At 41.5% G+C, this 13,564-nt stretch overlaps 1 protein-coding gene across 1 annotated transcript in view; it reads right to left on the bottom strand.

The window, feature by feature from the left end:
• Positions 1–13,564, bottom strand: part of DNM3 (dynamin 3) — a 283,200-nt gene that overhangs the window by 61,262 nt on the left and 208,374 nt on the right. The window contains exon 14 of the mRNA XM_015566069.1: positions 7,278–7,289. Coding sequence (XP_015421555.1) covers positions 7,278–7,289 — 12 coding nt within the window. The remainder of the gene's footprint in view (positions 1–7,277; positions 7,290–13,564) is intronic.

The following is a 13,564-nucleotide window of genomic DNA, read 5'->3' as shown; positions in this document are numbered from 1 at the left end:
CCTCAGTCCTGCCCTAAGGGGCCCCTTGTCTCAGTGTCCCGGTAATCGCTGCAAGCACCTTTGAGGGAAAGCCGCCCTGAAGTTCCAAGTTCTGCCCGCTGCCAGACAGTCCAGTTTCTCTCTGTATGAGTCCTGGTTCCCCAGAGACTTCCCAGAACTGGAGTTCAGAGCAGTCAGGAGCTTGTGACGCCCTCCCAATTCAAAAAGACAGCCGCATCCTCAGGTGCCAGCCCCTTTCTGCACGCGCTTGAGCCTCCGTACCTCTGCACTTTACTTCTGTACCTCCTCTGTGTCTCAGTGTGCTTTTCTCTTTCCTTCTAGTTGTAGAATTTCCACTCAGCCAGCCTTCCTGTAGTTCTGGATGATGGCCATTTTGTCTTTTCGTTGTATTTTTGAAGTTGTTGTCGGAGGCAGCAACTTCCGGTGTTCACCTATGCCTCCATCTTGGTTTCTCCTGCACGGCTCTTTCCTTAGAGTGACTTTAAAAAAAAATGTGACTGGAAGACAACACATTCCATACCTTAGTCAAAAATGTTTTCTGTTTGACAATCCATAAGTTGAACTGTCAGGCCACGTGGAAAGAGAAGAATGGTATTTAGTTGGGGACATTGGAACTGTTTTTCTTGATAAAGACTCAGATTTTAACCTCACCTTACTGAGTCTATTTTTATGTCTTGTTCTAATGCTCAAATACAGAAACATATTAACTTTTTAGTTTTCATAGCATTCCAATTTTGAAATGGGCTTTAGGTGGAAGCGCGCTAAAATTGCACACATTTAAAAAAATTGGGTTTTTCTTATTTAATGAAAGACATATGCTCATAAAAAAAAGTGTAAAGGCAATTCTTTGTAACACTCACAGTCCTTGACCCTGTACCCTTAACCAGGTATGCAAGCCCAAGTTTGAAAATCTTTTCAGTTACTGTCATACTTTCAAAGGCAAAGAAATCAAAGGGCAGGGAATATCTGTCATGCGGAGCAGGTACTGTGAAGCATCATGGAAAGTGGGGACTGTAGATAGCCAGAGCCTGAAATCTGAGCAGATTCCAGCTCTTCAGCCTACGTGAATTGGGCTTAGACAATGAAGGTCACAGGTTCAAACTTTATATGCCTGCATACTTACTTCAAGCTAGGTCAGGGTTATCGTCCTAGACACATATAACTGGATAATTCTTTATTGTGGAGGCTATGCTATAAATAAAAGGATCCTGGCTTCTACCCACTAGATTCCAAGAGTACCACTGACAATCAGAAATATCTCCAGATACTACCAAATGTCTGCCTGGAGGAAAATTAGCCCTACTTGAAAACCATTGTCATAAGTGGAAATACTTTTCTTTTTTTCAGCCTCTTTTTAGAGGGAATAATTGCAGGGATAAAATAATTTTGACAAGATCATCCTTTTATTAAAGCTCTGTTTTGCTCTGCATCAAATTGTTCTTTTTTTAAAACCTATTTCTTGAAGCGTTACCAATTATTCTCTTTGAAGCAATGTGACATAAAATGAGAAAATGTAGGAGGGAAATTAAAATGTCCCAATCAGAACTTTTCTTCTATTAAAAGTTGGTCAGCATTAATAATTTATGTGCAAGGATGTGTGTTGCCATTATATAATGGGTCTTAACATCTCATTTATCATACTGTTAGTTACCCCAAAATAATGTTAGCCTTTTCTATTTTAGGGCTGATTTAATAGGTTGACATGCAACTAAATATATGTTCTAAAACCTTATTTGTTATTTTGTTTTAGTTTTAGAACTTTGTTTACTAGATACTACTTATCCCAATAATTAAAATAAATGCACCCCTAACTCTGGACCAAAATATTATGAATCAAGTTGAGGCAAACAAAATGAAATTGCTCTAGAAAAAGAACACCGTTTTAAGTTACAATATGTTAGTCCTCCTTGCAGTTTCTTAAAAACGTAAAGAGTCCTAAGTAAGTAATTTATTTTAGGTTGTGTTCTGGGATACTTGTCTACCCACTCTAGCCACTCAGACTGCTTAACATTTAATAGACAAGTGTATGGCTTCTATGCCGTAATTACCATGACTAGTAGGTCTGCTCACCTGGCCTTCTTCTAGCTTCCTGAAAGGTGGCTCCTATTCCCTTGTTCAGCCAATCTTAAAGTTTCTGCTCCCTCCCCTACTGCCCCATACGCACTTTTCATATACAAATTTCCTTACCTTATTGGATATCTAAGTTTACAACAATGATGCATGAATACAGAAATATATAATATATCAATGTCTAGGGAAATTAAAAATAACCCCTAAGTTTTCTTCCAACCCATTTCCTACACCTTTCTTTGTGCTCAAACAAGTGTATGTGCGTGCACATGGGAGACACACACACACTCACACACACACTTTCCATCTTTCATGTGGAGCAGATACTGTTCTTTCCCAGACTCTTTTGTGTTCAAAAAGGTATCTAAATTACTGTCAGAGAAAATATGTCCAAAAAAGCTATGATGGAAGCCGCAATTACTCTCATTATTTCTCACTAACTAGAGTTTTGGGGGGCACAGTAGAGGAAATAAAACATAAATAAGGCCCAAGCACCTTTCGGAAGTCCCTCTTCTACCACCCACTGTGAGCTTTCTGAGCAACAGGTCTTTTCTTGCTTTCTGATAGAGTCTATTTGCCAAGATTAATAAATTTGGGAACATAATAGAGATTCCAACTTACTTCTCAACCTTTTCTGCCTCCAAATGAACTGTCCTTTCCTCCAATGGATTAAAATTAATGACAGGGGGTTAAAAATCTAGGCAATAGCAATGCTCTTTTAAGACTGATTTGCCAAAAAAGAACCAAAGGCTTACTGGTGTTGTGATGATTGAATCAGACAGTTCATTTTTATATGCACATGGGACTAAAATAAAACATTGAGGCCAGTGAGTTTTCATCCTTTCTTCTTAACTTTAATGATATTCTTATTGGGTTATGTATAAATTAAGTGAACCAGATGGGCTCTCCTGAAATCCCAGGGAAATACATTTGCTTAGCTTCTCTAAGAAAATCAGGAAAAGCATATACATTATTCAAAGAAAATAAATAACCCTAATTGAGCTGACTACTTACACCGCTTAGAATGCTCTGACTTCCTCATATACATTCAACATATTAGGAAATGTACATGACACTGTACTGTTTGCCCCTTACACCTACCAAGACTATAACATCATCAAGACATTTCCAGATTTGATGATGGGTTTTCAGTGTCTGTCTATACTCTCTCACATATGACCAAGGACAGGAATTTAGGAGTTGAGGGTCTGGCATAAGAGGCAAGACAAATTAACATAGATTTAACATCTGTGCTCTGCAGTGTGATATATTTTGGTGACCTTTGATTTGGCCCCCTCTATCTTTGCAAATGACTGCTGGAATCCAAGGGATCACCAAAATATGTACTCTAGGTAATAACTACTTTTCCCACTAATGGAGGCGACATGGCCACAAGTCTTGTGGAATGTACTGGGGAATCACTAGACAAAAGGCACTTTGTAAGTGTTGTAAAAACAAGTGTTTACATCTGATTTCCCTTCCCTCTTCTCTTCTTAAATATCAAAGCCCTTGAATAAGCATACATTTCTTGCATTTGCCCTAATGACGAAGGCTTAGTTATTTTTAAATTCTGTTTTAGCATTTAGTTGGGGCTCTGTTTCTTCTTTTCAAATGTGCCTGCTCTCCAACCAAGGCAGTCAACTTCATACTTTTTCCTGGGGGAAATGTAAGAATCCTACAGTTTGAAAAGACCAAAGTTAAGTAAAGTAACAGTAAATTTCTCTTTCAAAGGTAATAAAAAAATAATAAGAGATTAAATGCAGTTTTCCCCCAAAAGTCAAAAATTCTGAAGCAGTCATTCCTGAACTTGGGATTCTTTTTAGCTTTCTGCACCAACAACATCGAGAAATTTGAGAGCTTTTGATAGAATTTTATTCCTTGTATTTCGAGTTTTCTACCTTTAATTTGCCTAATCTAATATCAAAGACATGTAACCAAAAACTCAAAGTCTTTAGTAAAGGATAAAAATTAGAAGTCTAATGAATTTTTATAAATGCCTACCAAGAAAGGACACCAAGTAAAGAGGGAAATTAAATATCTTGGAGAAAACATAGAAATGACTTTTTACCTGAAGGCCTCAGTTTTAAAAATGACATTCAAAAAAAAATTTAAAGAAGTCCCTGTTACTGTATATATTTGTTCACATTCCAAAACTGGCTCGGGAAATCCTGGATTCTAGTCTTGCTCATGAAGACACCGATTTAGAATCCAGGATCCAGGGAAACCCCTCTAAGGAGAAGACAGATTCCACCATCACTATGGTATCACTTAGGTATCACTATGCCAACAGAAAAACATTTTCAATGGGAAAAATAACTAATGGGCCTGGGAGGAGATGTTTTTCCAAGCAACTGTGTACTCCTCACAAAAGGAAAATGTGCTTTTTAAGAAAAAATAACAAAATACACATAATTGTTCAAAGAGGAATGAGAACCTTGGTGTTCTGTTCCAGCATGCATTCATAATGTAAATCTAAATGCATTTATTGTGCAGGTTTGTTTTCCTGGAGTTTAGAGGATTAGCTCCCAAACATTAAGTGTAATTTAAAGATGGATGAAACATTAATTTTTCTGTCACTGAGAAAATGAATATTAGGCTCATTCCGTGCATGTGTGTGTGTGTGCATGCGCGCTCGTGCACATGGACTGTACACTTAATGAATGTGGGAAGATGAACCCATTTATGCTGCTCAGCTAAAGCAACACTAATTAAGTAGGCTTCTTTTTCTTTAGTGTCTGGTTAGTATCATAACTAATAAAATGCCATTCACTAAGTAAACAGCCACTATGAGTCTAAAGTGAGTCACCAATTACATCTGGCTCACGGAAATGGCAAGCAAGGAGTCAGGTATGTTGCCTTGGGGACAACTCAGAAGCATTCCGGCATGAGAGGGGGGAAAAGGATCTCATTTTCTCCTTTTGAAGACTCTGGATCGGATCTATAACTATGGAGACAGCACAGCTTGCATGCCAGTGTTTTCCATGATGCTGAGATTCTAAGCTAAGGGAAAATAGCACACAGATGTGCTGCTGGGGATTTGAGGAGGCTCTTTCATGCCAAAGTCCATGGTCGGTATAATGATCAAATTTTAAAAGTATCAGCATTATATTTTTCATAAGCAATCACTTATACATAACATAAGCAACTAAAAATTAAGGCCAATAAATACAAGCACCTCCAAAGTATCCGCTCTACAATTAAAAATCAAACCAGTAAGCACTCCTGTCTTTGACAATCCAATCAATACCCTCGCCACCCCCTGAAATCACCCCTCTCTTTCCCCCCGACAGCACTGTACCAAGTGTTTGTGATGCAGAGGGCAGCTCCAGGGGGACAGGAGGCCCAGGAGAGCCTTATGCTTCATCCTAGATGTGCCCACAATGAGCAGCAGTTTAGAAATGTTGGGTTTTATTGCTCATTGTATTATAATTAATTGAAAATCAGTCAACTCTATTAAACTGAACAGTTTATCACCCAGAAGAACTTGACCAAGCAAGACACAACAAATGGATGACTCCTGCTATGGAGGAGTGTTTTCTCCTGGGAATATTACAAATGCTTTCAAGTGGTCAGTGAAATCACTAGTGAACGAGGCAAATCATAAATGCTCCTCGAGTGGCCTGTGGGTTAGCACCTCCTCAAAATGTCAGCAGCTGGTCCCCTGGCCTGTGGCAGACACGCACAGTCTTGCTATGAGTGCACTCAAATTAGCTCAGGTACTTAACGAACAAACAAGGGATGTAGCACATGGCAGTGTAGATGCAGACTCAGTGCAGTGAAGACACAGACTCAGCACAGTGTAGACACAGCACATGGCAATGTAGTGCAGTGTAAGTGACCAGGATCAGAAATCCTTACTATTCAAACACTGATATAGGTTATCTGGTATAAGAACTGAAATACTGGCTTTTACATTTTATCCAACTTTTTCCCCCCTAATAGTCATAATATGAGAAATAGTATCCTTTACTTAGTGTAATAAATCTTTCATCAATTTCATAACTTACCTGTTTTAAAAAGGTGAACTCTCAGTGGGCTGAGTTTACCCCTTTGCTCTTTCACAAATGCCTGTCTTGTACGTTACTTGTATTATTTTTAACTTCATTAAATATTATTACTTGGTATAAATTTATAAAGTGACACATTTTTCAATACCATCTACGTCAACTTATTCCATAATAGCACATTCCATCCAATTAAACTGCAAGGTTTCCCACATTTGTTTTACATTCTATATGTATGGCTTATGAATAGCAATTTTGATGAATTCCAGCTGGTTTAAATATGCGGGCAGACCCTTCTAGAGCAGATTCTTTTCAATTCTTATTGTATTCAATGAGGCCCTTTTTAAGTGGGCCACCTGGTGGGAGAAAGCACTAAGAAGTCTCATTAGAACAAAATAAAAAACAATCACCCCGCTGAAGTTAAGACCATCTTCCCAACGACCTGACTATTATATAATTAATATTTGTGTGAAGTAGTTCTTACCTTTTGGAAAACCTGAATTAAAGTTTAAACAAGCTAGCAACCCTATGAACAACTAAATGGCTCCTTTATCTATTATAACAACATTATGAGAATGTCCACCATTTGTGCATGTTGCCGGTTTCACAAATCTATCATGCACATTTCAGCCCCTCTCCATTCCCCAGACCCTCCCACCTTCCTCCAGCTGGAACACATCAAGGGCGCAGAAGCGAAGTCAAATGTTGACCCCACCCTCCTCCATCCATTTTAAGGCACCTTCAAAGGTAGAGCGCTGATCTAACTCAGTTGCATCAGCTAAGCCAGCATCCTGCTATTGATGATTTCAGTTTGGGGTTTTTATAACTGCACAGGAACAGGAGAGCTTTGATTTGGGGTCCAAAACTTCAGCTGCACTGAGTTGCAGCAGATTGTTGTATCCTTCTTGCCAAAGGGTCCTCATTATTAAATCTTCATAACCTTTCCTCTCAGTGTCCATCTGTTTCCCTATGATATCAATGCCCAATAATCAACTCTGAAGGACCAATTTCCCTTCCAAAAGGTCAAAACAGCACAGCCACTGTGGGAACCCAAATGCATGCTGCCCCTGGCTTTTGCACACCCTATGTCATTTGTGTACGGTTACAAACGACAGTCATTTTAACGTGCATAGAAATGCACTTGCCAAGACGCATGCAGAGGGGAGTAGAGAAAGAGGAGCTGCCGCAGGACAAAGAACTTACTTTGTTGTTCCCCTGTACGTGCAGCAGCAAGGGAAAAAAAGAAAAAGAAATAGGTTAAACATGAATTTATGTTAAAACTATGAGGTAATTTCTGAGCTAGAGCAAAATCAAAATATGTAATTTAACTGGTCACTCGCATCCCCTACGTATGCACACAGCACCCAGAGCTCAAGGACAAGTCAAAGGACCTACTTAGATTAAATGAAACCACACATTTATAACGGCAGAAAGTTAAGACAGAGATTTCTCCCTTTCTTCCTACTCGAGATACTTGGAGTGTGGGAACCTGGCCAAAAGGCATGGGTTTTGATTGGTAAGGAGTGAACTGCTAGCATGAAAGGCAAAGTATTTAGTATGTCGAATTGCCCTTTCCTGACAGCCCCTCCTCCAACATGCCAAGCCAACGGAAATTTTCAGCCGTCAATGCGTTTTTAAACAAACACCGCATCCTTGGTTTCAGAGAAGGTAGAAAAGAAAAAAAAAAAAGGCGAAGAGAGCAGAAGGAATGAGTGGGTGGTTCTGGGGAAACAGGGTAAGCAGGCCGCATCTGACCTCCTTCTGTACCGTCCTTTTATTTTGTAAATTATGAGCTTTGTCTTGGATCGGCCCAGGAAGCGCTCACTGTAGAGTGGGGATGTGGCCAAGATAAACACTGGTCCACATTCAAGGGTTTGTCCCAAAAATGCAGTTATTTCTATAGGGGACACTGGATAGAGACACAGAGCAGCAGCCAGGGACAGGCAGTAGGAAAATGGGTCTCCTGTTTCAACTAGAGCTGCAAGCGTATGATTTATACCAAACAATTTAACTCACATATGGCTTAAAAAAATAGAGCGGTGATTCATTAGTCCCAGGGCGGCTTGAGTCCTCACAGGGTCAGATCCCGTGAGAGAGACATGATGGGAAGGGCAGGGAACAGATCTGAGCTCTTTACACAAAGGGCCAGGGAGGAATTTTGAGCTGAGAGGCTGAGTTGAAGACAACAGTTGGGAAAAGTCATGCATCTGTGCAGGGGATAGAGCATGGAGTGGAGTGACAGGTTGGGCTGGAGATCTGGCTTTTGGTTCTCAGAGAGGATGTGGAGGGGAAATCACACCTTTGGCAGTTTTCTGGAGGGCGGGTTCGACAAGGTTTTCAGGGGAGCGCTGTTTTCTGGAAAACAATGCCAATTGGTGACTTGGAGGAAATGTCTAATTCAAGGAGTTTCACAGCCATCATCTTGAATAAAAATAGAAATGTAAAGACACTGATAAAACTGAAAAGGGGCTTCTTGGCCTTGTGCATTGCCATGATAGAACCATTCACAGCACTGGCTTACGTGAGACATAAGTAAGGATAGAAGAATGAATGGAGGGGGAAAAGGAGTCTTTTGTAAAAAATATGCCAACTGCTTAAGAAGGCAGTAAAGCTCCCCACAGGGAATTTTAACAGTAGAAAAAGTCTATTTTGGAGAATAATGGGACTCCGGTTCTCCGAAGCAGTGCAATATTGCTGCAGATTCCTCAAGCAGATGGAATTTATTGCATTCCACAGCCGTGCAGCTTTGATCTAGCAAATCAGTTTCAGGAGTCCCACCAAGTATTTCTGCACGTTAGGGAATGACTGGCTTCCTCGCTCCATACAGATGGTTCTGTTTGTAGAGGCAACAGTGATGTCACAGAGTAGGGGCCTTCATCCCTAAAGGGGAGAAATGTACAAGCGGAGGATGTGGAGGGGCGCTGTCCTTTCTTGTTTCCTCCATCATTTCCCAGCTATCTATGCTGGGAGAGGTGTGACAGGACTGGAGTGGGAAACTATAAATGCTCTGTGTTTGGATCCCTGAAGGTGCCTCTATTAAGGAATAACTAAGACTCTTCGGAACTGGTCAGGTAGCTGCTCCAAGCACTGAGCCTGCTAAGGATAAAGGGTGGTGTGGCGGCGCTATGGTGGGCATTGTTAGTCTTGTATCATTAGTCAGCTGAATAAACCCATGTGAGTGGCCCTCGCCACATTAATAAATATTTACGGAGGTCTGTGGCCTTTCTTCTGTCCCTAGAAAGATACAGAGACCACTCCCCTAATTGTCATTTGTCACAAAGGATGGTTCGGTTTTGGAGGTTACCCAAAAAGAATTTCTGAGGTCCCAAGAAGGCTTATAGTATGATTTCAACCTCCAAAGCAGCCCCAAAAGCATTATGACTTGGAGAGTTTTGAATACAGAGGTATAATGAAATTCCAGGGCATTCCATTTTCTACTGCCAATTTTCATCTCTTAAGAAATCATACACTATCCATATAGCTAATAGAAACCTCATAAAAAGTCACCCTGGGGTATATGACCTAACACGTGGAACTGAATTTGCACCAAATTTCTTTTCAAGGCCTGCATGGATATGGGGTCTGCTTCCTCCAGAGAACCAGCAGGTCAGCCTCTGAGGGCAGGCTTGTGAATCCTCGCTTCCCAACAGCCTCTCCAGCTCAATCCTGACTGATGGAGCTTCGAGCTGGGCTGTCCACAGGGCAGCGAAACCCCAAGACCCACCTAAGCAAGTCGGCTTCCTCAGCCAACAGTTGGGGAAATTCTCCCTCCAATGCCCAATCCCAATGATAGTTTCCAAATAAAAGGGAACTATTAAACGGGAAGATACAGCTTCATGAGCACATTAATGATTTTCAACAATAATGTACATGGCATTGAACACATCCACCCAGTTCTAGGCACTGAGCTCAGTGTGATACGTAACTGCCTTCACTTAATCTGATGAAATCACTTGAGGAAGGTATTATTACTCTGAGTTTTAAAAAGAATAAACAACTGCAAAGTTAAGTTGCCTGAGCCACACTGCTAATAATTGGAAGGGTCAGGATTCAAATGTGAGTGGATTTGACTTAACGTCTACCTCCCTTCACTCACACAAAATGCTCCAAAGAATTCGGAATTCCTACTGTTCATGTATAATTTAAGTCATGCTCTGGGCCGACAAAACTGTGCCAGAAACATCAGGCATTTGTTATATCATGTTCTTTAGATATTTAATCAAATTCACATTTGTTTGTATTCAAACTTATAGGAAAAGTTTATGTACATGGGTCTGTAAATAGTCTTGTAAAAGTGCTTTAATTGTAGCCTGTAACTACTGATACATGCACATACATTTTATCTAATTATTTAAAAAAATTTTAATTTGAAAATGTATAAAATCCTACACATTTCTTTGATATAAAATTTTATAGTGGTCTTTATTTCAGTGGAATGGCCAAAGGAAATAGAAATAAAATTCTGCTAAATCCAAATTCAGTTACAGTACTAGAGGCCTAGTGCATGAATTTGTGCATGGGTGGGGTCTGGCCGGCCCAGCCTCAATTGGGGTGGATTGGGGCCGGGCCTGTCGGGAGGAGGAGATGGTGGGAAGTTGGCTGGCGGGCCCCACTCCAGAATGGGGTGGGTGGGAGCTGATCCAGGGCCAGTGGCCTGGGGAAGGGGCCATGGGTAGTTGGCTGGCCAGCCCTGCCTCTGATAAGAGTGAGGGGGCCGATTGAGGGCAGGGCTGGCTGGGGGTAGGGGCTGCGGGCTGATCAGGGAGGTGGGGGGATCAGGGGCAGGGCTGGCCAGGGGGAGAGGCTGCAGGGGATTTGGCCAGCTGGCTCCACCCCCAGATCTAGCCTCCTGTACACCCCCTACTAGGAATCAAGCCCCAAAAGTGGGCATGTGCCCTTGACCAGAATCAAACCAGGGACCCTTCAGTCTGCAGGTTGTTCTGGTTGCTAATGGTGTTCGCTTGCTGGCTTTTTATATATATACTAGCACCTCACATGAAATTCGTGCATGGAGTGTGTGTGGGGGGTTCCCTCAGCCTGGCCTGCACCCTCTCCAATCCAGGACCCCTTGGGGGACATCCCTCTTGCAATCCGGGACCGTGATCGCTGGCTCCTAACCGCTCACCTGCCTGCCTGCCTGACTGCCCCAACCACTCTGCCTGCCTGCCTGATCGCCCCTAATCACTCTGCCTGCCTGCCTGATTTCCCCTAACTGCTCTCCCCTGCTGGCCTGATCGCCCCTAACCACCTCTGCCTCAGCCCCCACCATCCTTTGTCTGGAAGGATGTCTGGAAGACGTCCAGTCTAATTAGCACATACCCTTTTATTAGTATAGACTAGAGACTCGGTGCATGAATTCATGCACAGATAGGGTCCCTCGGTGATCAAAGCCATTGGGGCCGTCTCACCCAGTCCTGATCGGGGCCATCAGGACCAGTTCGCTGGGGCAAGGGACCGTGGGACATTTGCCGGCCACAGGAGATTGATTGTGGGAGCGCACTGACTACCCAGCCAGGGAAGGGACCACAGGAGGTTGGCTGTGGGAGTACATAGACCACCAGGGGGCAGCTCCTGCATTGAACATCTGCCCTCTGGTGGTCAGTGCACGTCATAGCTACCGGCCAGTCGTCCCATCATCGGTCGTAACGGTCGCTTTCAGAGGGGAAGGAAGAAGAGAGAGAGATAGAAACATCAGTGATGAGAGAGAATTATTGATTGGCTGTCTCCTGCACACCCCCTACTGGGAATCGAGCCCAAAAAGTGGGCATGTGCCCTTGACCGGAATCAGACCAGGGACTCTGCAGTCTGCAGGCTGACACTGTAGCCACTGAGCCAGACTAGCTAAGGTCAGGTTTAAATATATTTTTAAAATACTGTGGCTTCTCAGAAAGAATGCTGCATTGTGGCTCAGAGAGGTTGTGTGTGGGTTTTGTGGGTAGATCAGTGGCACCGTGGGAAACTGAAGCCAGGACTCCTCATTTCCACCTTAGGGTCACAACGACACTGCTCAAACAAGAAGCCTACGTTTTGCTTTAGATCCAGAGAGATCAAGGATTGAAGCTAATTAAAAAGTGCACATGGGGGAGATACTGTACAGTTGGGCTGTGGCAGTATATACAGATATCCACTGTAGTTCATCAGATTGTAGAGTAATTATTTATTTGCCTCTGTCTCTTCTACTAGACTTGGAACTCCCATAGAGTAAGAATGACAACATTTTAAAAATCTGTTAATCTCTAGAGTCCAACACAACAGTGATAGATGAAGGGGAGGAAGGAAGGGGAGGAAGGAAGTGGGGGAAGAGGGTGGAAGGGCAGGAAACAAAGAAAAATAATTAGTAGAAAACTCCAAGAGAAATGACCTAAGAGACAGAAGAAACAGAGTAGCAGAATATTATGATATTAATTACATGGAAACATTCCATCATGTGAATGTGATAGAAAAATATGATGGGGAAAAGCATGTTGAAAAAAAGTGTGCAAACTTAGTTGAAAATCAAACTGGTCTGAAACATCATTTTATTCCAGGTTAGGTGACAGCTATTTATCTAAATGAAGCCAAACCTTATACAATTAAAAAAGTAATAATCAATGTAGAATTTTTCCAGTTAAAATAGAATTGTAGAAAGCAGAGCTTTTTGAGTCTAGACGCATGTCCATGTATGACACATAAAAGTTTAATTATTAGGGGAGAGATTGACTGATTGGCTGTTGACTTGATGGCTTATTGATACAAAAACAAAACGACCCACTTAGACAGAGGCATCTCTTATTAGCTTTATCTGATGTCTTCATCAAATCTAAATTAGAAATAACTGTATCTGAAAGTATCCCTTCCCCCAAGTCTTATCTGTCACAAAACGGGATGTTTAGACAAGGGTTCTACTCAGATTGTTCTCAGTAGTAAGCAGCCATTTAACCATCTGAAAGTCAAGCAATCGTGTAATGTAACCTGGTGCATAAAAAAATGTAAATAGTGTTTATGATGAAAACTGAGAAAAGTAACGTCCATGGCGTGCTGCCAAGTTTAATTTCCTGCCATGTCTTTGGCTTGTAGTAAAACACCCCTTTGTCTCGATCTCCCAAACCACTATGCAGAATGTGTGCTTCTAAATAAATAAAAATCATGTGAAAAGGACCAAAATTGATTGTGTAGGACTGGCTTAATCTCTAGATTTACTTAAAATTGAGCATTCTGCAAAAAAAAAAAAAGAAAGCTAGTATTTCATTGAGCTGCTTCTTTGTGTAGAGCTGTGGACACGTGAAAATTCAGATTTATAAAAACAATTCACTGAAGGGAAGGTAACTGTGCTTTTCCAAGACAGTGTATTCCTCACAAGAGATACATTCATTACGTGATTTATTTAATGGTAAACATGCATGGCGCATTTAAAATAAGCTGAAAAAATAAAATAAGCTGAATTAACAAAATTATTATTTAAGAAAACATTTTCACAAACATTACAGTTACATGTAAGAAACACACACACA

The sequence above is a fragment of the Myotis davidii genome, unplaced genomic scaffold, assembly GCF_000327345.1.
Source record: "Myotis davidii unplaced genomic scaffold, ASM32734v1 scaffold580, whole genome shotgun sequence".
NCBI classification, from domain to species: Eukaryota; Metazoa; Chordata; class Mammalia; order Chiroptera; family Vespertilionidae; genus Myotis; species Myotis davidii.
The sequence above is the reverse complement of the archived record's forward strand: the minus strand, read 5'-3'. Positions and strand labels throughout refer to the sequence as shown.